General features: G+C 43.6%; 1 protein-coding gene across 1 annotated transcript in view; it reads right to left on the reverse strand.

Moving 5' to 3' along the window:
- Positions 1-21657, reverse strand: part of FRAS1 (Fraser extracellular matrix complex subunit 1) — a 506878-nt gene extending 485221 nt beyond the window's left edge. The window contains exons 1-2 of the mRNA XM_065913973.1: positions 20504-21657; positions 12413-12444 (exon numbers count right to left, since the gene is read on the reverse strand). Of these exons, the coding sequence (XP_065770045.1) occupies positions 12413-12444; positions 20504-20579 (108 nt within the window). The 5' untranslated portion in view covers positions 20580-21657. The remainder of the gene's footprint in view (positions 1-12412; positions 12445-20503) is intronic.
- Between the last annotated feature and the right edge of the window lie 2531 nt (positions 21658-24188).

Here is a 24188-nt window from a genome sequence, read left to right on the forward strand (position 1 = left end):
ACTAAAACCCTCCAGGCTCCTCTGTCCATGGAATTCGCCAGGCAAGAATACTGGAGTGGGCAGCTCCCTTCTTCAGGGAATCTTTCCAAGCCAGGGATCAAACCCTGGTCTCCTGCATTGCAGGTGGCCATCTGAGCCACCGGGAAGCCTTATGACCATTACCACACATACCAATGGTATATATGTGAGGGAGAGAGTTCTTCCATGCCACTGATTTCAGGTTAGAGTATCTTGTTTCTCTTCTCTCATCTTTTAGATCAAGTTTCCTCTGGACTAGAGGGAAATAAGTACAGTAAGAGCACAAAGTAAATATCTCTGTTAATAATTCTTTCCTGCTCATGATTATAAAACCATTTCAAGAATGCAAGGTTCAAGGAACTATGAAATCTGCTCTCCCGTGTAGACACCCTCCCTCCTCTTCTCAGCCCCTCCCACACCCATCCAATTTCTCTTTGGAAGAAAGGAATAACATAAATTTAATAAATAACCAATCTTGGGAGCTGTCAGGAAAGAACTCACAGGTCATGGCCCAAACTCAAGCATCTTCTGGGTACTAACAATAAACTGCTTCTTACTAGGAAAGCTTTTCCTTTTCTTTCTTCCTTTTATTTAGTTTATAGACTCTGGAAAACTAAGAAATCATGGCTAAAAATAATTTAGCGGCCATACCAGTGGCTATGGACTTATTTTACATAAAACTGCTCAGATTTTTTAAAACTGTTTTATGCTGACTTTATATGTAAGTGTCCCTTCCTATCACAGAAGCAGAATGCCATCCATATGCGACTTTCAAAGTCAAATTTTCTTTAGACATTTGCCACTCATACTCCAAGAAAACATGAGCTTGCTTAACTCATAATTATCATTTGATATTTATATATTATCTTTTCCCATACTAGGCAGACAGCTTTAAAAAATAACAATAATGAGATAACACCATAAGGTGTTATAAATGAATGACAGTTCTTTTCTAGGGTACCTATACATATGCATATCTATTTTGTACTATGTATAAAATAAACATGGACATGTATATATTTTGTATTTATAAACAGACAAATGAAGAAAAAAAGAAAATGAGGCACTAGGCAATTGTAGTAAAAATGACACAAACTTTAAAAAAAAAGTGTTGGAAATGTATGATCTGAGCAGAAAATTGAGATATACGATCATGCTACCACATTCTGAACAAATTAATATGGCTTCCAAGCTCAGCTGCATCTTTGAAATTCAAAAGCATAAGAAATGTGTTTGTTAACTTAAAACATCTGTTCCTACCACAAGAATATGAATAAGAATCGAAATGCATATGGATTATTCATCAATAAAAGCACAAAATCTCTTGTATTATTTCTCTCACAATTATTCTCAGAAGATATGAATCTCCACATCTGATTATGATGGACAATTTATAAAAACCCAGCAAAGGAAAAAATGAGGGACTTCCCAGGGGGTCCAGTGCTTAAAACTCCAAGATTCCAATGAAGGTGCCTTGGATTCAAACCTACAAGCCATGTAGTGTGGCCAAATTTTTAAAAAAGAAGAAGAATAGAACAAAAAGAATCATCTGAGGCACCTAGATCCCAGTCCTCAACCCCTGGTACCCAAGAGTATAAAATGGGTCCTTTTGAAGGAATGCAGGGAGAAACCCATCCATTGTTGGCTCTGGGATCAGGAAATTTTCTCACCCCTACAAGGGCTTCCTTAAGGCAGAAACACACAGCTCTAATCTTCAATTCACACAAGTCAGAACCCAAGTTAGAAAGGCTTTTTGAAGTCATCTAGACCAAGCCAGTTAGAACTGGACATGGAACAATAGACTGGTTCCAAATCGGGAAAGGAGTATGTCGAGGCAGTATATTGTCACCCTGCTTATTTAACTTATATGCAGAGAACATCATGAGAAACGCTGGGCTGGACTAAGCACAATCTGGAATCAAGATTGCCAGGAGAAATATCAACGACCTCAGATATGCAGACAGCACCACCCTTATGGCAGAAAGTGAAGAAGAACTAAAGAGCCTCTTGATGAAAGTGAAAGAGGAGAGGGAAAAGTTGGTTCGGCTTAAAACTCAACATTCAGAAAACTAAAATCATGGCATCTGGTCCCATCACTTCATGGCAAATAGATGGGAAAACAATGGAAACAGTAACAGACTCTATTTTGGGGGGCTCCAAAATCATTGCAGATGTTGACTGCAGCCATGAAATTAAAAGACACTTGCTCCTTGGAAGAAAAGCTATAATCAACCTAGACAGCATGTTGAAAAGTCCTTTCCCAACAAAGGGCCATCAAGTCAAAGCTATGGCTTTTCCAGTAGTCACATATGAATGTGAGAGTTGAACTATAAACAAAGTTGAGCATCAAAGAATTGATGCTTTTGAACTGTGGTGTTGGAGAAGACGCTTGAGAGTCTCTTGGACTGCAAAGAGATCCAACCAGTCCATCCTAAAGGAAATCAGTCCTGAATATTCATTGGAAGGACTGATGCTGAAGCTGAAACTCCAATACTTTGGCCACCTGATGCAAAGAATGGACTCATTAGAAAGACCCTGACACTGGGAAAGATTGAAGGCAGGAGGAGAAGGGGACAGTAGAGGATGAGATGGTTGGATGGCATCACCGACTCAATGGACATGAGTTTGAGCAAGCTCGGGGAGTTGGTGATGGACAGGGAAGCCTGGCGTGCTGCAGTCCATGGGTTCACAACTGAGCAACTAAGCAACTGAACTGAGACCAAAGCACCACTATCTCATTTATGACACAGGCTATCCAGTCTCCACTTGAGTACCTCTAGTTAAAGGACTCTCATTATTTTTCAAATTTTATTTCAGCACTCAGCATAGTAATGACATGGTGTTAATTTTCTGTTAAAAAAAAAATTAAGCTTTTACCCCAGAATAATTACAGATTTACTAAGTTTTGAGGGGTTGGGGGCAGAGTACTTAATAGAGAAAGCTTCCAAATTCTCATTTCTCTTCTCCATGAAAATTCTTGAGCATGTTGATGAATACCAGCACAAACATAAGTCTAAGCCATTTTCATTTCTATGGTCAACCTCTTTTGTGTTACACTTCCAAATAAAAGAAAATTATGCTACATCAATTTTTCAAAAGGACACTAGCAGTGAAGAGCTCTACTTGTCTTCTTTAACCCTCCTTAACCCTGATCAACAAGGCTTACAGACCAGGCCAGAAGTTCTCGATTTTTTTCACCACCATATACAGTGGATATACTGTATCCACCATATACTCCCACAAATACATCAGACATTGACAAAACACCAAAAATATTTTGTAAAATCTATAATAAAGGAAATTATAACCACAATGAAATAGGACCTCAAAACTGTTACACTGCCTATGATAAAAAAAAACAAAAGATAAAAAGTTTTGGAAAGGACATACAGAAAAGGGAACTCTTACACACTGTTGGTGAAAATGTAAATTGGTGTAACCATTAAGGAAAATAGTATGGAGGGACTTCAAAAAAAAATGAAAATAGAACTACTTTATGATACAGCGATCCCAGTTCTGGATTTATATCCAAAAAATGAAATCAGGATCTTAAAGAGATCTGCATTCCCATATTCTTCCCAGCATTATTCCCAATAACCAATCCAAATACCTATCAACAAAAGAACGGATAAAGAAAATATAATATAGATAATGGAATATTGCTAAGTCGCTTCAGTCGGGTCCAACTCTGTGCAACCCTGTGAACTGTAGCCCGCCAGGCTCCTCTGTCCATGGGATTCTCCAGGCAAGAATACTGGAGTGGGCTGCCATCCAATATTATTCAGCCTTAAAAAAGAATGAAATCCTCCTTTCACAACAACGCAAGTGAACCTGAAGGACATATGCTAAGTGAAATAAACCAGATGCAGAAAGACAATATGACATGATCTCACTTATGGGTGGAATCTAAAATAGTTACACTCACAGAGTAGAGAGTAGAAGGTTAGCAGCAGGAGGGAGGAAGAGAAAAAGGGAAGAGGTTAGTCAAGGGGTACAAGGTTTCACTTGGGCTTCCCAGGTGGTGCCAGTGGTAAAGAAGCTGCTTGGCAATGCAGGAGAAATAAGAGATGTGGGTTCAGTCCCTGGGTTGGGAAGAACCCCTGGAGAAGGGCATGGCAACCCACTTCAGAATTCTTGCCTGGAGAATCCCATGGACAGAGGAGCCCATGGGGTCGCAAAGAGTCAGACACGACTAAAGTGACTCAGCACACAAGCATGCACATGATTTCACTTACTCAAGATGAGAAATGTGCACCAATGTGATTATATTAACAATACGAAATTATATACTTGAAAGTTGATAAGAGGGTAGATCTGAAGTGCTCTCACTATAGAAGGAAGGAAGAGAGGGAGGGAAGACGGAAGGGAGGAAGGAAGGGGTGACTAAGCTGATATGTTTATTACCTTGATTGTGGTGATTACTTCACACTGCATACACATATCAGATAGTCCAGTTGTACATCTTAAATATATATAATTTTTATTTATCAATTATACCTCATAAAGCTGGAAAAAATTACCAGAATATGTAGGACTGACTGCAGATGAAGGCTCAGATGTTAACACCATTCTTTTTTCTTTTATTCAAGAAAATATATCAAGCCATATGGCGAGAGCAGTGCTGTAATAACTATACACAGATGTATATATTTATAAAACAATGATGTAAACAATCAAATAACAATCTCAGGTGCTCTAACAAGTTTTTGTGACCTTTCTCAAACTAATAACAACACAACAGTGAGCCTTCACCCAGGGTGAGAACCATCCATGAGACTAAAATTCAAGCTGAAGTACTACAAGTTATTTAAGGTTCTAATACTGCACAGTCCAATACAGTAGTCACAAACCACATGTGGTCATTTGAATTTCAGTTAACATTAAGCAAAATTTAAAATCCAATGCTTCAGTGTCACTAGCCACACTTCAAGCACTCAACAGCCACATGTGGTTTGCGGCCACCATGCTGGAGGGTGCAGCTCTGGGACATTCCCATCAGCACAGAGTGTTCTATTGGATGGCACTGTGCTAAGGAATCTTGGAGAGGATCTCATCTAATGCTCTCATTTTACAGATTTAGAAACTGAGACCTCATTTCATTCAGGTGACTTACTCAATACTACACAGCCAGTAATACAGAGCCAGGACCCAAACTAAGACACTCTGGCTTCCATCACACAGTCATTTCCACTCCAACATCTTCTTGTCACCTAGGTGATGTGAGCACCCGTTCTTGCCACGCACAGTTCTGGGTTCTTTCATAAGTATGCTCTCAGGTAATCCTCACACCAGCCCCATGAGGAATATTATTATATAGTATATGAAATTGAGACTCAGCCATTTAAAGTATCAGATCTGAGACCAGACTGCAAAAAGTAGCAGAACCAAGATTTAAACTCCAAAGCCTGGATCCAGTCACTGTGTTATACTATACATTAATACAATAAATACTCCACAACTTTCATTATTCTTGAAAACTTTTTCCTCCTTTCAAATGTGCTAAAAGTTAATGCCTCATGATTCATTTTGCCAGCATTTGTGAGGAAAAGTATTCCAAGGAAGAAAATCCCAACACTCAACACTGTTGATCTGAGGAAGAGTAGCTGTGTCCACCTTTGCCAAGTGTAAACTGCTTCACAGCAACAATAATAGTAGCTAACCTTTGTCAACTTAAAAAATAGTCACAACCTAAAAGTTGAGAGTTATGTTTTATTCAGGGGGAACTTTTAGGACCTCGAGCCCAGGAGACAGCACCTCAAGTGACCCTGAGAAAATTGCTCCAAGGAGTGGAATGGAGGAGTCCGGTTATATAGATGTTTGCAACAAAGAACAGCTAGTATGAACATCAAAAAGTATTTCTGAGAATTAAAGAAAACCATGTATCTCAAGTTAAGGAAATTAGTGCTTTTCTATGTTTGGGAATATGCAAGAGTCTGGGCACTGAAATCATTCTTTGCATTTGCATCTCAGCTATCTGGGGCTAGTATCTTGTGTTTTTCCTCAGTGCTCACCATAAGGAGTGGCTGCAGCCTAATGACTGCCATTTCTCACTTTTATTGTGGGCTTCCCTGGTGGTTCCAAGGTGAAAAATCTGCTTGCCAATGTAGAAGACATGGGTTCGATCCCTGAGTCAGGTAGATCCCTTGGAGAAGGATATGGCAACCCATTCCAGTATTCTTGCCTGGAGAATCTCATGGACAGAGAAGCCTGTCAGGCTACAGTCTAGGGGATCACAAAGAGTTAAGACACGACTGAGCAACTACACAACATAAACTTTATCATTGGTCACAAGCACTGGGCTAAGTGCTTCATGCTGATCTCCCTTAACCTTTGCAACAATCCTGTGCAGTGAATCTCTTGTCTCCATTTTACAGATACAAAAACTGGAGAGTCCAACCATCCACCCTCAGGAAGAATCTATGAAGGAGATGTTTGACTGTGGTGATACCAAAGGAAAGTGAAATTCTTTTTACTCAGTAACAAATGGAAAAGACCAAGAGATAGGTGAAAACTTTGAAATAAAATCTATTGCCCTCCTCACACAGATGCCCTGTCACAGGTAAACATATTAAGTCGGGAGTTTCCCTCTGACAGATTCCTGACTTAATCCAGCCACACTCTCTCTCCCACTGCAGCTGAATTTGGAGAAAGTCCTGACAGTCCAGGAGTGCAGGGATACTGCGGGGTAAGAAAAAACCCCAAAATAGACTGTGTACTGCTTCTAAAGGTAGAGGACCTTCTTGAGTATTTTCTAACCTGAGGAATGGAAAGAAGAGAAAGGAAGGAAGACAGTTGTAAAATGAAAAGAGACAGCTGAGGTCAGTACATTACTAAGAAATGGCTACATGGGGCTTAGAACCAAGTCAGTGCAGTGTCCCTGTGAGTCCACAAAGCTGTTAAAACTTGGAAAACACCACACATTATCCCACCAAAAGTTGGGATTTGTGTGGTTACACATATATAATATAGCACATACTATACATTAAGATGGAATGATATACCCACCTTGCTTCAGGTGGTGAATTTAGCACAACTGGGCTTCCCTGGAGGTTCAGATGGTTAAAAAAATATCTGCCTGCAATGTGGGAGACCCAGGTTCAATTCTTGGGTCAGGAAGATTCCCTGGAGAAGGGAATGGCTACCCACTCCAGTAATTATTGCCTGGAGAATTCCATGGACAGAGGAGCCTGGAGGGCTACAGCCCATGGGGTCACAAGAGTCAGACACGACTGAGCGTCTTTCACTCATTCATTCAGTGTGGGAGAGCCTCCGCTAATTGGGAAGGGGTTAGCCAGGGACAGCTGGCTTTTGCAGGAGGTCAGGCCAGAGACTGGCAGAGACAACTGCATGACAGGTGCAGCAGGGAGCGGCTGGGCACATGGGGCTGAAAGTAAAATAAGCCAGTTGTGCTTAGAGACAACAAGCAGACTGGCCTGGCGTGGCTGCAAGAAACAGCATGCTCAGTGAAATGGCTCTAGAGTCAGACCTGGGTTGGAACGTGCTCTCCTTCTAGTGCTGACTAGCTATGTGTGATTTGGAACAAGTGACTTAAGACTTTCTGAGACTCAGGCTCCTCATCTGTAAAGACAAGGCCTGTTTCCTGGGGTTGTTCAAAGTGTGAAATATATAGCAGGTACTTATTAACTCTCTTTCCTCTCCTTCTTCTTCGTTCATAAAGAGGAATTTTGTCATTGCAGAAAATTACATGCCAAGTACCGCATCTGGGTGTCTTCCCCACATTATCTTCTTTGTAAAATCATTCAAGAAAGGCTCTATATATCCCCATTTCATACAGGAGGCAATGGAGATTCAAGAAGCTTATGTAACTTGGTCACAGAGCTGGTGTGTAGCCGACGAGGAAGAATCAATGCAAGGTCTGTCAGCAAAAACTCTAATTTGAAAAGGTATGTGTACCACACTGTTCATAGCAGCACTGTTTACCATAGTCAAGATGTGGAACCAACCTAAATGTCCATCAACAGATGAATAAAGAAGATGTAGCATGTATATATGATGGGACACTATGTAGTCATAAAAAAAGAATGAAATAACATTTGCAGCAACATGAAAGGACCTAGAGATGATCACACTAAGTGAAGTCAGAGAAAGACAAATATCATATGATATCACTTATATGTGGAATCTAAAGAAAATGAAACAAATCAACTTATTTACAAAACAGAAATAGAGAGACTTCCCTGGTGGTCCAGTGGTTAAGCATCCACCTGCCAGTGCAGGGGACACAGGTTCAATCTTTGTTCCAGGAAGATTCCACATGCCACCAGGCAACTGACCCCACACGCCACAACCACTGAGTCTGAGCAGTCTAGAGTCCATGCGCCACAATGTGAAGCCACCACAATGAGAAGCCCACGCACCGCAGCTAGAGAGTAGCCCTCCTCATCCCAAGGAGAGAAAGCCACGTGCAGCAACAAAGACTCAGCGCAGCCAATAAACAAAACTGAAATAGACTTGAAGACACAGGAAAGAAATTCATGGTTCCCAAAGTGGGGGAGGGATAAACGAGTAGTTTGGGATTACCATACACACAATACTATATGTGAAATAGATAAACAACAAGGACCTCCTATATCGCACGGGTAAGTATAGAAATATCTTGCAATAATCTAAAATGGAAAAGTAACTGAAAAAGATATATATATATACATACACACAGACACATAACTGAATCACTTTGTTGTATACCTGAAACTAACACAACATTGTAAACTGTACTTAGATTTAAAATCATTTTTTTAAGGTCTATCAGACTACAAGCGTCATGAATATTCCACTCTATATGGCCGCCTCCAAGGCAACTAATGATGAGATAGAAATCGTATCAGGGGAAGGAATACTCACAAGACAGGCTGAGAGTTAGCAACCAGCAGCCAGTGCTTGGATCCATGTCCCCATTTGCTTGGTATGTTTCATGGAATTCTGAGTAAAGCTGGTGCTTTGCCATTTTCAACCAGACCACTTTCCATTTCTGGTTACTTACCGGCAATGAGGGAGACCTGGGTTCGATCTCTGTGTTGGGAAGATCCCTTGGAGAAGGGCATGGCAACCCATTCCAGTATTCTTGCCTGGAGAATCCCCATGGACAGAAGAGCCTGGCAGGTTACGGTCCATGGGGTCACAAAGAGTCAGACACGACTGAGCGACTAAGCCTAGCACCTGAGAAATAAGCTTCCCTGGGGGCTCAGACAGTGAAGAGTCTGCCTGCAACGCTGGAGACCAGGGTTCAATCCCTGAGTTGGGAAGATCCCCTGGAAAAAGGAATGGCAACCCACTCCAGTATTTCTGCCTGGAGAATTCCATGCAGAGGAGACTTGGGGTTACCATCTATGGGATCACAAAGAGCTGGACACGACTGAGCGACTAACACACAACACACACCTGAGAAATGAAAGAAGTGCAAAAACTTCACAGCCCTGCCCCCGCTCCCCCAACCATGAATGGAGAGTCTGGACTACCTGATCTCTGAAGTCCCTCCCAGCTCTAAAAGGCACACAGGTAGAATTCACAGGTTTAGGACCATGACACCACACCACCATCCTCACAGCCAGCTCCCAATGCCTCTTACCACAGAAATCCTCTCACCCAAGGAACCGCTTAATCAGAGAATCCTAAACAGTATATAAAAGTTCTCAAAGTCTGGATTTTAAGTTAAAAATACATAAATGCATATTCATTCAGTTTCACTGATGCAGGTGCAGTGCTTTTCTTCAAGACCAGCCTGTGTGGTAAGACAGCAGCAATGAGTTAAGCAGACAATTGGCTATGGCCACAAGGCACCAAGCTCCCTGCCATCCTGAAGTTCCTTAAAATGGAAAAGGGACTTCACGTGGTTGCAAATAAACGCAAATGCAGCATCTCTCTGGACTTTTGTGTTTTTCCCCCAATCTTTTAAAATTGTTTCTCTCACCCTTAGTTTGACAGCAAATTTTCAGCAACTCACCTCTTGAAGTATTCAACTATACAGTTTCCCTAGAAACAAATGCTGTTTCTTTTCATATTCCCACCTCAGCAGTTTAATTAAACTGTAAGTCAGGTTCGTCATTCCTCTGCTCTTACCTCCTCCAGTGGTTCACCCACTGATTGAAGCGACAAGCTAAGGTCCATAAGGACCCACTGCGCTGTCACCGCCCGCCTCTCTGACCTCATCTCCTGCCACGCTCCCCGGGTCACATGCTCCATCCACACTGACCTGCACGCCCATCTTCAAATGGCCAAACAAGCTCCTGCTTCAGACTTTACACTCACTGTTCCCTGCTCTGGAATTCTCTTTCCCTGGATGTCCAGGGGGCTAGCTCTTACCGTGCCCCTCAGGTCTTTCTTCAAATGTCACCTTACTTCCTCAGGGAGACATTCCCTGTCCCCTTATTTCAAGAGGTCACCCTTGTCCCCTCTTTAGCCTTTTCTATCTCTCCCCTGTCCTTATACTGTTTTCCCTCCTAGCATTAATCTGATATGCTTCTTCCCAGATGCATTCCCAGTGTCTAGAATAGCAGGTGCAGGGGTATCACTCCATAAATATTCCATAGGATTTTCCAGCCAAGAACACTGGAGTGGGTTGCCATTTCCTTCTCCAGGGGATCTTCCTGACCCAGAGATCAAACCCAGGTCTCCCACACTGCAGGCAGACGTTTTACCATCTGAGCCACCAGGGAAGCCCCAATTGTTGAGTGATAATCTTTATTATTGCAGCAAATTAATTGTCTTTCTCACTGAGTTGCATAACCACGATCATAAGTAGACCAGGCTTGAGGATGTATAGGAACAAACACACCAAAGTCTTGGTAAGTAAGGAAGCCAACTGGAGGGGTCACAGGTGTGCTGGTGACCACTCCCTTAACTCTATCCAACCAAACTGACCTCTCTCTGTACTTGCTATAGTCATATTCAGATGTACAATACCACGCTGCCACATCAAGCACAGAAGGTAGTCAGGACACTGTCTTCAGATTCAGGAGGGACAACCAGAAAAAAATCAGGTTGTTTTGTTCTGGTCCACTCCTTAAAGGTCAATTACCTTTAGCAGACCTCTTTCTCTCTCACTCTTGGTTCTTCATTAAAAAAAGGGAGGGTATAAGATAATATGTGGCCTGTCTATTTCAGTGATCTACTGTATATATCAGGTAGATGATTGATAGCTATGAAAATATACTGAAAAGCTACGAAGCACTCTATACAACAAGTAATTTTCTTCGTATTAAAATGGACAGACTCCACGAACCTATGGACAGCTTATCTTTGACAAAGGAGGCAAGGATATACAATGGATAAAATGGACAGACTATTTCTACAGCTCCCCCAAACTGATGATATACTTTATAGCACTTTAGATTTTAAAGTGATTCTTAAAATGTACTAAAGAATAAACCAAAGGAAAAGTAGGCTTTTAAGGGCATAGAATGGAAAAGAGAGTGGAAAATAGCTTTCTCCTGATTCTTTATAGAAAAATATAAGGAAGGAAAAACTCATAAATCTCCAGAGCAGTAACTCTATTACACAAAGTTCAGATTCAAGAATATTACTGTGAACATCTACAATTATCTAGACTCTCAGATATTTCAAATATTTCTCATTTATTTCAATTCCACAAGGATAATTCAAGATGACATATTAGTATCACACATGTCAATAGCGGGTTGGGATGTAAATGAGCAAACCCTTTCCAACCATTCACGTTCTTTTTCTTATTACAGCATTTATTAAACTAAAATTAAAAAGTGGTGAAGAATGACTTGTCACACCATTTATTAGAGTTGATGGAGTGTAGACGGTCTTTTCAATAAGGCTTTAACACACTGTTATGCACCACAGTACACTATTAATGAAAAGAAATGCAGGAATCTTGCATCAGCTTTTCCCACAAGTCATTCTGACATTAGATTCAAAATCAATTCTATTCTACATGGCAAAGGTTCAGAGATATAATGTTAATTTGTTTGTTGTTTATAAAACTTAAATGTATAATGCAAAACAATGGTCAGGATCCTCCACATTGTACTCAATAATCATACATATTTTTGCAGGGGGGACTCAAAATGCAACAAGGATATTAAGAGGTTGTGACCTAGTTCATATCTGACAAGAGAATGGGACCTAATTTTCTCTCTGATTGAAAGAACACACGGGACAGCCATGGAATGCAAATTGTGTTGGTTGTCTGAATTTCTCTTCCAATACCTGAGCATCTGAATGGAACTAATTCACTCTGGAAAAGGTATTAAGTAATTGAGCATGATTGTGCCAGGATGAGGGATAATCCTCAAACCAAGAAGGAAAATAAACATATTTTACAATGACAGGGTCACCTCACTCAGTAACCCCAAACAAGTATTTTACATTCATAAGAAATAAGTCAAATATATGAGGAATGACCTACCGCCAACAAGGAACCCTGATAGACACAAGCACCTGTGGGAGAAAAACAAAACAAGAATTAAAAGAGATGCATAACAGACCAATAGGCACAGCTCTGGCCAACTTACACAAAAACTGCATCTACATGCGTCATAATCAGCAAACTCTGCTTTCCAAAGTCTGAAAAGCTTGAGGGTTCTTCCCTTGGGAAAATAACCCCAAACACTAAAACAATATTTCTAGGACACACATGAGGGAAGGCACTGTTGAAGCTTATTCTTTGAATTTTAAAATAACTGTGTAATACAACAACTTATGATAAATACAGTGTGCATTTTCCTGTATGACAAATCAGCAAAGCCTCCATAATCCAGTCCCAGTTTACTGATCCAGGCTTCTCGGCCTTTCTTTGCTCAGACAAATTCTCCAGTCCAACCCAAGAGGCCAACTTAGGATCCCATGGTAATACTTTCATATTGTCAATGTCTTTACTCATTTTCGTTTCCTGCAGGAGATGCATCTGGTCTAACCAAGTTCCTTGAACTCAATTCCATCTCCTTCGTGAGGCTTTCCAGCCCACATGATTATTCTTTTTCTAAAACGATTTTTGAACAGCACAACAGGTGTTGATTCAACCTATAAACATGCAGGCAGTGTGGAAACAGCTACTAGCTCAGAAACACACTTCAAAGCAGATTGAAATACCATACACACACAAGAGCATACCCTGACAATGTGCCACATTTGGATGTCCAACGAGCAAAGGACACATTTTAATACAGTGCATGGCCTCCAAGAGACCATTGGAAAAGTCTCAGTACTATTAACTTCTCATGAAGTTAGGACTGGTCTACATTATCTCCTAATAATGGAACGAAGAACAATGTTCAAAGAAAATGAAATGGTTATTTACACTTGGGCTTTGAATCAAAGATCTCTATGGGCAAATTTACTGAAATGACTTTTGTGCCCTTGACATTCAAATAAGAATAAATTGAGATAAAACCTTGGGGGGAAATTTTTCCTAAGTAACTTACTTTTCTTTAAGAAATCCCATTCCAAAGACTATTTAAGTCGACAATATATCATAAAGATATATATATATACATATATATAGATATAGATACATTTATAAAATAATCATGAGGCATGTGGATATATATATAAAATAATCACATGCTTAGTCACTAAGTTATGTCCAACTTTTTTGCAACCCCATAGACTGTAGCCTACTAGGCTCCTCTGTCCAAGGAATTTCCCAGGCAAGAATACTGGAGTGCGTTGCCATTTCCTTCTCCAAAATAATAGTATATAGGTAAATAAATACATATCAACACAATTTGATTCTTAAAACACATACTTATTTAACAACTTCTGACATTTAAAAGTTAAACATAAAGATCATCACTTAGGTACAATTTAACAAAATTTAACCTTTAGATAAAACCATCCTCAAATAATTTTATTACCTTCTTCCACAGCACTACCCTTCAAAAGCCACTATCCTTTCAAACCTCCAAAAGGTATCAGGTATCTTAAGAAGTATCCAAGTATTCACATCAAAATCCATTTCTGGAAATTTGGACAAATGTTATAAATTCGTTGTACCATGAAAAAATGAAGTGGCAGTGAGTGGGGCTCCACAAACACACTTCGTTAAGCCAAGTATCTGCTAGGCACTAAAGTCAAAACTATGTGTAACTCTTGATACATTCTATCATTAGGAAAAGGAGTTAATTCAATTTGGGTTGCTGCAGGATGTACAATTCTGAAAGAAATAAGCCTTGGCCCCTGAAGGCTTTCCTGCAACACAATAGCTCTACCCAAAAGGCAGCTGCAGAAATGAGTACTAACATGGCTTCCAAAACCTCACTGCTTCCTTCTGGAGGACAGAAAGCATCCCACTGTAACGCCCAGTTCCATCAAACATTATCACCACTCCATGCCAGATGTAGTCCTCATGTGCAGGCATACTTTCCCACACCCACACAAGCTTCACACCTACCAGGAGACAAAGTCGCTGCGTGCAGCTTCTGGTGATGCCTTTTCATTAACCAATCAACCCATACACTTTGGAAAACAAAGTTATTGTCTCCACTCATCATTTTTTCTCTTAAGGAAATGATTGCAACTCTGAGGTTTCAATTTTGGCTTATTTGAACTTGAATTTTGAACTTGAAAGGCAACTCCAGATTAATGGGAATTCTGACTAACGAGTGGTCAAGAACCTTCCTGCCAATGCATGAAACATAGGAAACGCAGATTCAGTCCCTGGGTCGGGAAGACACCGCGGCCTAAGAAATGGCAACCCACTCCAGCATACTTGCCCAGAGAATCCCATGGACAGGATCCTGGTGGGCTAGGCTCTATAGGGTTGCAAAAGAGTTGGACATGACTGAAGCAACTTAGCAGGCATGCACATGCACACACAAAGCAGATCTACAAGGAGAAACAGGCCTTCTAGAAGGGAAAACAAGGAAAAAGACAAGAGGAACCAGGTCCTCTGATCAAGAACTTGGCCAGTTTTAGGGCATGGAACACAGCTGAGATGGCGAGTAATTGAAGTTCTGACACCTGTGACAAAGCACGTGAAGTTTTGTAGGGTGATGGGATCAGACGGTGCCAAGAAGGAAGCCGAGATCATGCGACCTTCTCTCCTTGGGGTTGGTGCCTTTCTCGCAGGTCCCACAGGCAAAATGTCACTTCATATTCATGCAAACATGTAAATGTCTGTTTTTAGGCCCACTGGCACATTATAAGGGAATGCATTATGAGACACTTGTATAAAATCTGAAGTTTTCAGAGGAAATTTGAGATATAATTTGCACTTGTACTCACAGCCTGATATTCGTGATAGAAACCCCTACCTGATAACATGAGCATTTGCTCATTTTAGAGATGTTAAAACCTAAGAATCACAAAATGTCAGATCCATTAGTTCAAAGAAATAGTGGCAGATAAGATTATAAGATATGAAGAAATTTGAAGAGCATGGTATCACAAAAACATGACTCATTAGGAACAAGCAGCCACAAGTCAGCATTTAAATGTTCAAGCTTTTATGTTGTGCTCTAATTCAGCATATGGCTTGCACACTGTGGAACAGTTAAAACAGAATCGTTTTCTGAACTGACAGTACCGCTCATGTCCTGATTATTGTCAACAAGGAGTCAGATCAATTAATAGAGTAGTTAAATCGAAAATGGGCCAACTGTTTTTGAACTAATGTAAGATTTGGCACAGGGTTCCAGCTATGCCATGTGGCAACCCCTCCCCTCTCCTGAGCCAAGTGGTGGCCAAGTATTTTACGACTACTCATGTCTGAGTAAAATTGAGTAATATTGCCACTCAAGTCCACAACAGTGAATACAGATGGCCGTGCTCTCACTAAAGGATTTATTTGCAGAGGATAACACCTAGAATCCAATCCCCAGAGGAGAACATAAATATAATATGAGGGACATAACAGCCTATGACAATATAAACACATCTTTATTTCTGCTAGTAGTTAGTTGCAAAAGCCAAAAGATACAGAGTTGCAGTTGTTCAGTATTGGTAAACCCACCGAGGGTCAGTGTTGACATGTCCCTATGGCTCTCTTACCTATATTAATGGTTTTCTAGGAATGCAAACTCCTTTAGGGCAGGTATTATGATTTTTTCTTTTGATGTCTGTATGTCCCTACCAGACATAACCTGATAACCCGATACATAAGCTCTCAATAATGATTTGTGGAATGAATGAGTGAAGAGATAGGCTATTTCTTCCCATCCAATGTCTTTCCTTCCTTAACATTGAGTTTTAAGCACTGACTCTTACTAGAAGGAACTTTCCGGCCAAGAGAAGAACCAAATAGGATGATCCACCCATAAATAAAAACACTCTATTATATTATCCTTTTCAGTATATTCCATTAATGGCTTTTAAAAACTAGAAAAAGACTAGAAAATTGTAAAATTGACTGAAGTCACATGGGGAGTAACAAACACAGACTAGAACTCAGTTCTCTTAACCAATTCAAGAATCTTGCTCTATCCACAAGCCAACAGGTTCTACCTAGTGTAACTTCACACAACCAAGGTCAATACAACTCAAGATGTTCTTCTCCAGGAAATGTCATGGAAGAGCCCATCTGATTCAGAAAGCAGCCATGTTTGTTAGAAGTTTCTCTGTGACTTTCTGAATTTATTAAGTTCTCAAATCATAGTGGTCTGTCAGCTTGGTGATATAAGAAAATGTAAAATAAAACTGTCAATTACCTGTTGGTAAAACTTCAGTTTTCTTTTAATAATTAAAATTCAGAACTATGAAGTTGCAACTGATTGCAAATAAAGCAGTAAATATCAAACTTTTTTATTCTATGTTGGATGATTAGCACAAGTATTTTAGAGCTATCAGTTCAGATCAATTCAGTTCAGTCGCTCAGTCGTGTCTGACTCCTTGCGACCCCATGAACCGCAGCACATCAGGTCTCCCTGTCCATCAACAACTCCTGGAGTCCACCCAAACCCATGTCCATCGAGTCGGTGATACCATCCAACCATCTCATCCTCTGTCGTCCCCTTCTCCTGCCTTCAATCTTTCCCAGCATCAGAGTCTTTTCCAATGAGTCACTTCTTCACACCAGGTGGCCAAAGTATTAGAGTTTCAGTTTCAACATCAGTCCTTCCAATGAACACCCAGGACTGATCTCCTTTAGGATGGACTGGTTGGATCTCCTTGTAGTCCAAGTGACTCTCAAGAGTCTTCTCCAACACCACAGTTCAAAAGCATCAATTCTTCATGCTCAGCTTTCTTTATAGTTCATCTCTCACATCCATACATGACCACTGGAAAAACCATAGCCTTGACTAGATGACCTTTGTTGGCAAAGTAATGTCTCTGCTTTTTATTTTTTTTTATTTTTTTATTTTTTTTTTCTCTGCTTTTTAATATGCTATCTAGGTTGGTCATAACTTTCCTTCCAAGGAGTAAGCATCTTTTAATTTCATGGCTGCAAACACCATCTGCAGTGATTTTGGAGCCCAGAAAAATAAAGTCAGCCATTGTTTCCACTATTTCCCCATCTATCTGCCATACAGTGATAGGACCAGATGCCATGATCTTAGTTTTCTGAATGTTGAGCTTTAAGCCAACTTTTTCACTCTCCTCTTTCACTTTCATCAAGAGGCTCTTTAGTTCTTCTTCACAAGCTATCACCTAGCCAATTTCTGCATTTGGTGAATAATAGAACACAGCCTAAAGAAGTTAGGTATTTCATCCAAGGCCATACAGCAGCAGTCTAAGCTTAATTTGAAATGTGATCTGGCAATACTCATTCCCCTGAACAATATTTTTTAGTACCTATTGTGCACCAGGAGCTGAGCTGGAGATATAAGAATAACCAAAAGCCATCTTAAGCCCTCAGTGAGCATACAGTTAAATGAAGAAGACTGCATCTTTAATTTGATTAATCATTTTATTAGTTTTTAAAGTTAGTTTTATTGGGTATTTTACTGAGGCAGTAATTTGCAATTTCTTTGTATGTAAAATGGGGACAATAAAAGCAATTAACCCAGAAAAAAAAAAAAGAGGGCATCTTTGTCAACTAAAATTATAGAGTTATTAAATGGTGTACTAGAATATATATGACACGCTCTCTGAGCATTGAGAAAAAAACAAATTCTGCCTGAAAAGCAAAAGTGTCACAGAATTGGTCACATCAAGAGACCCACACATGTGAATACTTCTTTTCCGTTTTTAAAAATCATTGCCAGGACTAGTACTAAAACTTGAGGAACTCTCTAAGATCCTTAAGCTCTCCATCTTTGACCTCAATACTCTTATTTTTTAAGAGAAAAAGAAAACCCTGACAGAATCAAATCACAAGTCTCATCAGATGACAACTGATTTTCTGGCTGTGGGGCTGTTATCATTTAATTAATTTAATTAAATGAGATTAAATATGTAAAGCTCTTAGCCTAGTGCCAGGCAGATAGTATGTGCCCCACAAATTTCCCTACTCATTCATTCATTATTAGGCAAGCATGGGGCTTCCCTGGTGGCTCAGTTGGTAAAAAATCCGCCTGCAATGCGGGAGACCTGGGTTCCAGCCCTCGGTTGGGAAGATCCCCTGGAGAAGGGAACAGCTACCCAGTCCAGTATTCTGGTCTGGAGAATTCCATGGACTGTATATATAGTCCATGGGGTCGCAAAGAGTCAGACAGGACTGAGCGACTTTCACTTTCTATCCAGCATCGTTATGACTTGGATGGAAACTCTCAAACATGTATCAATCCAGGTTGTGAGATGATTCTAGAATGCTCTGAAGGTGGGCTGAAACAGTAAGAAGCAAAGTACCCAAATAATCTTTGGAGGAATAGTGCTCCTCACGCCCCACACTTCCTCTCCCCCATCTGAAAACTCCGGACGTTCTTAAACTCTGCCCTTTTTGTCAACCAGTCTTCCACACAGCGAACCCTGCCGGCCCTTCATAATAATGGCTTTTGTCATTTCAAAAGATCTGCTCTGAGAAGCCAATCGTTGCACTATTCCAACTGCTTCCTGGTGAGTATGGGGGGGACAGATAGCACGTCTGCCGCGTGGCCGGGATATGATCCTAAATAGGAAACTCCCATCACTCGGTGACAATGTAATTTTTCTACGTCTCAAGTTCACACTGGGGTGTCCTGGGTTGACTCTCCCATCTGTTTCACTACAATTAAGCCCTTTAAGTTTTATTGTTTTTTAAGTCTGCAAACACACGCACACATAAAATAAAGACACGGTTCTACAGGTTATGCCTTGTTTGAAAAGGGCTGCACAGGTCCCAGACCTGCTCCTTCCCGGACCCTTAACATACTTCCCGGTAGGGTGCGGGCTGACGGTCCCTTAACCTACCGGCAAGCCCCCAGTGCTGTGCGTTTCCAAAGCCACGCCACCCTCTCCCGGGAAGCTAGCGAGGAAAAGGCAACAGCTCAGGTGGCTGCAGGTCCACCCGAGCAGGGCTGCGTCCCGCCAGGGGCTGCGGCCGCCCCCTGCCCCGAGCCCGGGTCCGCACCCCCGAGCCGGCTCCAACCCGCACCTGCGCGGAGAAGGCTCCCAGCCCCGCGGCGCCCGCGGCTGCGGCTCCGATTTGAAGCGGGGCAGGTGAACCCTCCTTCCTGAAGCTGGATGAATAATGAATGGAGCCGGGAGGGGAAGCCGAGAGCTCTGCGCGGTGGATTAAGCCGTCTTCCTCCGCCCGCCGGCTCCCTTCCCCCTTCCCAAGCCCGGAGAGGCGACTTTCCCGGCGACTCCGAGCAAGTGGGAGTTCCCTGCGCCTCGCATCCCCGGGCCCGTATCCCAGGACCCCCAAACTCTTGATCTTTTTTATCGATGCATTTATTTGCCCGAGCTCACATCGCTTTTGCTATCATGGCGACAATTCCCACCGTCTCCTTTCTCTCCCCCAGCTCCAGGGTTTTTACACGTTGACTGGAGACCCGGAGGAAAACTGGGAGGCAGAGGGCGAAGTCAGAGAATGGAGCTAAACTCTTATTAACCACTTCTTTTCCGCGGAAGCGGCAGCCTGGTGCCTTTCTGTACTGGGGAGAATTCTTTTAGTGCGATTGAATTGTCCACCTCCAGAATACACTCTAACCGGTTTATAAAACCTTAATTGGACTTTACGCGGAGACCCACTGGGGCAAGGAGGGCGGGAAAGGAGGGGGTTTTAAGGAGCCGGATTTTATGTTTCATACGAGCATAGGTATTTTTACGCAGAGGTAAGAGCAGCTGTTCTCTCCTCACCTACGTTCCATGTAGTTGCTTTCCACTCAGGGGCTCCAGGGAAGTGGAAGAAAGAGAATCCAATTTCAGGGATAGCACCTCCATCGGCCACCCCACCCCCAAATGCGCTCAGGGCAGAGAGGGAGTGGGGCTTGGGATCCGCGTGCAAAACAATCAGGAGTTGGATGGAATCTTCTCAGAAAAAAACCCACTCTAGTTTCCCGGCCACCCACCTACCCATCCCCAAAAAACTTCCATCTGACTCTCAATACCATAATCCGGCTGAGCTTTTAAAACAGCGCGATCACACGCGCGCGCGCGCACACACACACACACACACACACACACAGCACCACTCTCTCACCTTCAGAATGATGAGGCAATGCTGCAAATTCCGCCAATGCGAGAGCCATCCCGAGCCACACTTTGAAGACACTCATCGCCGCCTCGGCACTCAGGCTGGAGGAGCCCAGCTTTCGGCATCCAAGAAGCAGTTATCAGCCGAAACGCAGGCTTCCGCGCCCCGGGCTGGGCGCACAGAGAATGGGGGCGGCGGCGAGCGGTCACCTCCGGGGAAACGAGGCGACAGACCGGCGGGCGCGACACTCACATCAGCCCCGAGGCGCCGGGGCGGGAGGGGGTTTCAGTTCACTCACAGCCGGGGAACAGCGCGCCCAATTCTCCAGCCGAGCAGGGTGCCTACGCGGGCTGAGCTGGGAGAATAAAGGAGGAGGCAGGGCGCACAGCGTTCCCCGAGGCCAAGTCTCGCAGGAAAGTTGCCGGTCACCGGCCGACCTGATCCCCCAGCAGTTCCTTCAGGCCGGACCTATCCGCTCCCGGGTCCCAGGTCGTGGAGACCCCGGCGCGTCGGCTCCCGGATCCCCAAACCGTGGAGACCCCGGCGCAGGTTCCTAAGCGGCACCTTTTTAAAGTTCGCTTGACACTCTCCGTCGGCGCCGCGTCGGCCAAGGGGGTAGCCGGGAGCCCCGAAAGACCCAGTCACCCCTCCTTCTGGGCTGGAACCTCAGGGCTCTACGGACCTCAGCCTCCCCGGGAGGCTCGCAGGAAACTTCGTGCGGCGCTGCGGGCGGCTCCCGGGACTCGCCGGTGTTGCGGCCGCCCGGCGCCTCCTCGGGCTGCGCTCTCTGCCGCAGATAGTGCGAACGCTCGGGAGGAGAGCCCGGGGTGGCGCGGGGGGACGCGGCCGCTACTTTCGCGCCCCCGCCGCCAGCCCGGGTGAGGAGAGCTGCCGGGCGCGGTCTCTCCGCGCCGCCGGCCACCTCTCCGCGCTGCCGGCCACCTCCGCACCGTGCGCCCGGAGCCGGTTTGCAGGGTCGAGATGCGATTACGGAAGCGGAGGAGGAGCCATCATTTTAAATGCAAGGAGGAAAGAGCTGGAGAGCCCGGAAGGGACCCCCGAATTAGAGCCACTCGGACCAAAGTGCCCGGAAACGCACAAAATCAGGCCCCCTCTGGAGCCCCGCGTTTAAAGGACACATGCTCCGCCTCCCTCCCCTCCTTCCTCTCTCCAGAGCTCCGAGTGAAAATGGACCCAGCGACTCCGAGCTTTGGCAAAAGATTCCTGAGAGTCACGTGGAAAGGGGAGAAGCTAGGAGGGGCGGGGGTGGGGGGCGGTGAGAGAGAGCAACCTGATCCCCTGATTCTTTCGGCTGGAGTTCAGATTGCCTTTGTCTGGGGCGGGATCGAGAGTGGTCACACGAGGGAGGGCGAGAGGGGAAGATGGCGTGGTCCTGACTCCTGCAACAGCCGAGGGGCCCGCCTCACCTGGGAGGCGGTATGCCCACCTTCAAATGCCGCGGCACGGCTCGCACCCTACACCCCGCCACTCCGGCTGGACTAAGAGAGGGAGGCGGATCTGATCCATCTTCCTCGCTCTGGGACCCCCGGGTCGTCGCATCGTGGGTTTACCAGCAGCCTGGGAGGATCTCGGTGTGTGTGTGTGTGTGTCCGAGGCCGGGCCTCCCACAGCGAGTGCACCCCCCCCCCCCCAATCCCTCCCCGAGAGAGGTTGTCAGTAGAACACTACACGGCCTCGGCGCGGTGCCTTCAACTGCGCCCCCAAATGCCCAAGACTGGGAAGGAAATGTCCGGGCAAGGCAGACTGGCCCAGGCACTTGAAGAGGGGAGGTCTTCATTCCGGCTCGGGACTGAGTGATGGCAGCTGATTTTTATAGGACCAAATAAAAATAGCTGATCTGGGGTTAATTATTTGATGAGAACAGTTGCATCAGAGAGATGCTGTCTGGATTCTGATTGGCCCAAAGAAGAGACGATCGGGTCTCTCAGCTGACCTGAGATGGGTGAACCTGTCAGAGGGGAGTTTTCCAAGCACTGAACCCCAGAGCTGTGAAGCCGCAGGGGCCCCCACTTATTTCCAGTCTTTGCCATCTCCATATCCGTGGATGTTTACTCTGCACTGGCGCTGTTGGAAATGATTCACTTTTCAGAATAACTGGATAAATTGTAACTGGCAGATCCCTGTAACTAATACTATTAGCCAAAGCGAAAGGAAACGTCTGACCACCCAGCACTGATATTTGTGTGTTCACAGGACCCAGGGATGGTGCAATTCACCCTCAGTCTCTCATGGTCCGAGGTGGTCACAGGGACTGAGACTGTCACCTCTGGATCTGAATCACATAGTTGTTGTTGAGTCGCCCAGTCCTGCCCAACTCTTTGCCACCCCACGGACTGCAGCATATCATCAGGCCTCTCTGTCCCTCACCATCTCCTGAAGTTTGTCCAAGTTCATGTCCAATGAATCGACAATGCCATCCAGCCAGCTCATCCTCTGACGCCCTCTTCTCCTTCTGCTCTCAATCCTTGCCAGCATCGGAAACTTTTCCCAAAAGTCGGCTGTTAGCATCAGATGAGCAAAATACTGAAGTTTCAGTTTCAGCATCAGTCCTTCCAATGAAGGACTAAGTATGAGCATTCAGAGTTGATTTCCAATGAATGAGTATTCAGGGTAGATTTCCCTTAAGACTGACTGGTTTGATTTCCTTACTGTCCAAGGGATTCTCAGGAGTCTTCTCCAGCACCACAGTTCAAAGGCTTCAATTCTTCAGAGCTCAGCCTTCTTTACCATCCAGCTCTCACAACCATACCTGACCACTGGGAAGACCATACTTAAACTATAAGGAACTTGGTCGGCAGAGTAATGTCTCTGCTTTTCAACACACTCTCTAGGTTTGTCTTAGCTATCCTGCCAAGAAATCAAACATCTTCTGATTTCATGGCCACAGTCACCATCCACAGTGATTTTAGAGCTCAAGAAGAAGAAATCTGTCCCTACTTCCACCTTTTACTGCCCTATTTGCCAGGAAATAATGGGGACAAATGCCATGATCTTAGTTTTTTCTTTAGTTTTAAGCCAGGTCTTTCACTCTCCTCCTTCATCCTCATCAAGAGGTTCCTCTTTGCTTTCTGCCATTAGAGTGGTATCATCCACATATCTGAGGTTGTTGATGTTTCTCCCGCTTATCTTGATTCCAGCTTGTAACTCATCCAGCCCGGCATTTCTCATGATGTGCTTAGCGTTTAGATTAAACAGACAGTGGCAGCAGACAGCCCTATCATACTCCTTTCTCAATCTTCAACCAATCAGTTGTTCCATACAGAACTGTTGCTTCTTGACCCACATACTTCTTGACCCCTAAGTTGCTTCTTGACCCCTAAGTTTCTCAGGAGACCAGTAAGATGGTCTGGTATTCCCATCTCTTTAAGAGCTTTCTGCAGTTTATAGCAGAGAGCACATAGTAAGCACTCATTAAACGTTTGTTAAAAGAATGAGCAAAATAGGAAGAACCTGAGAGCAGTGGTCACTTATGTAAGTGGGGTTGGTTTGGAAAATCCCCTTTTCCCAAAAAAAGAATCCTCTCCCTTTTCTTATTTAGTAAGTTGACATTTTCTTTATCCCACGGAAAGTGCTGTGAAAATTCAGCTTCCAGCACACTCTGTCAACCACGTTACCATCCTAATGCCAACTTTACAGAAATTTTGTAGCCACCACTGACTAGGAGTAACCT

This window comes from Muntiacus reevesi, chromosome 22, assembly GCF_963930625.1.
Source record: "Muntiacus reevesi chromosome 22, mMunRee1.1, whole genome shotgun sequence".
NCBI lineage: Eukaryota > Metazoa > Chordata > Mammalia > Artiodactyla > Cervidae > Muntiacus > Muntiacus reevesi.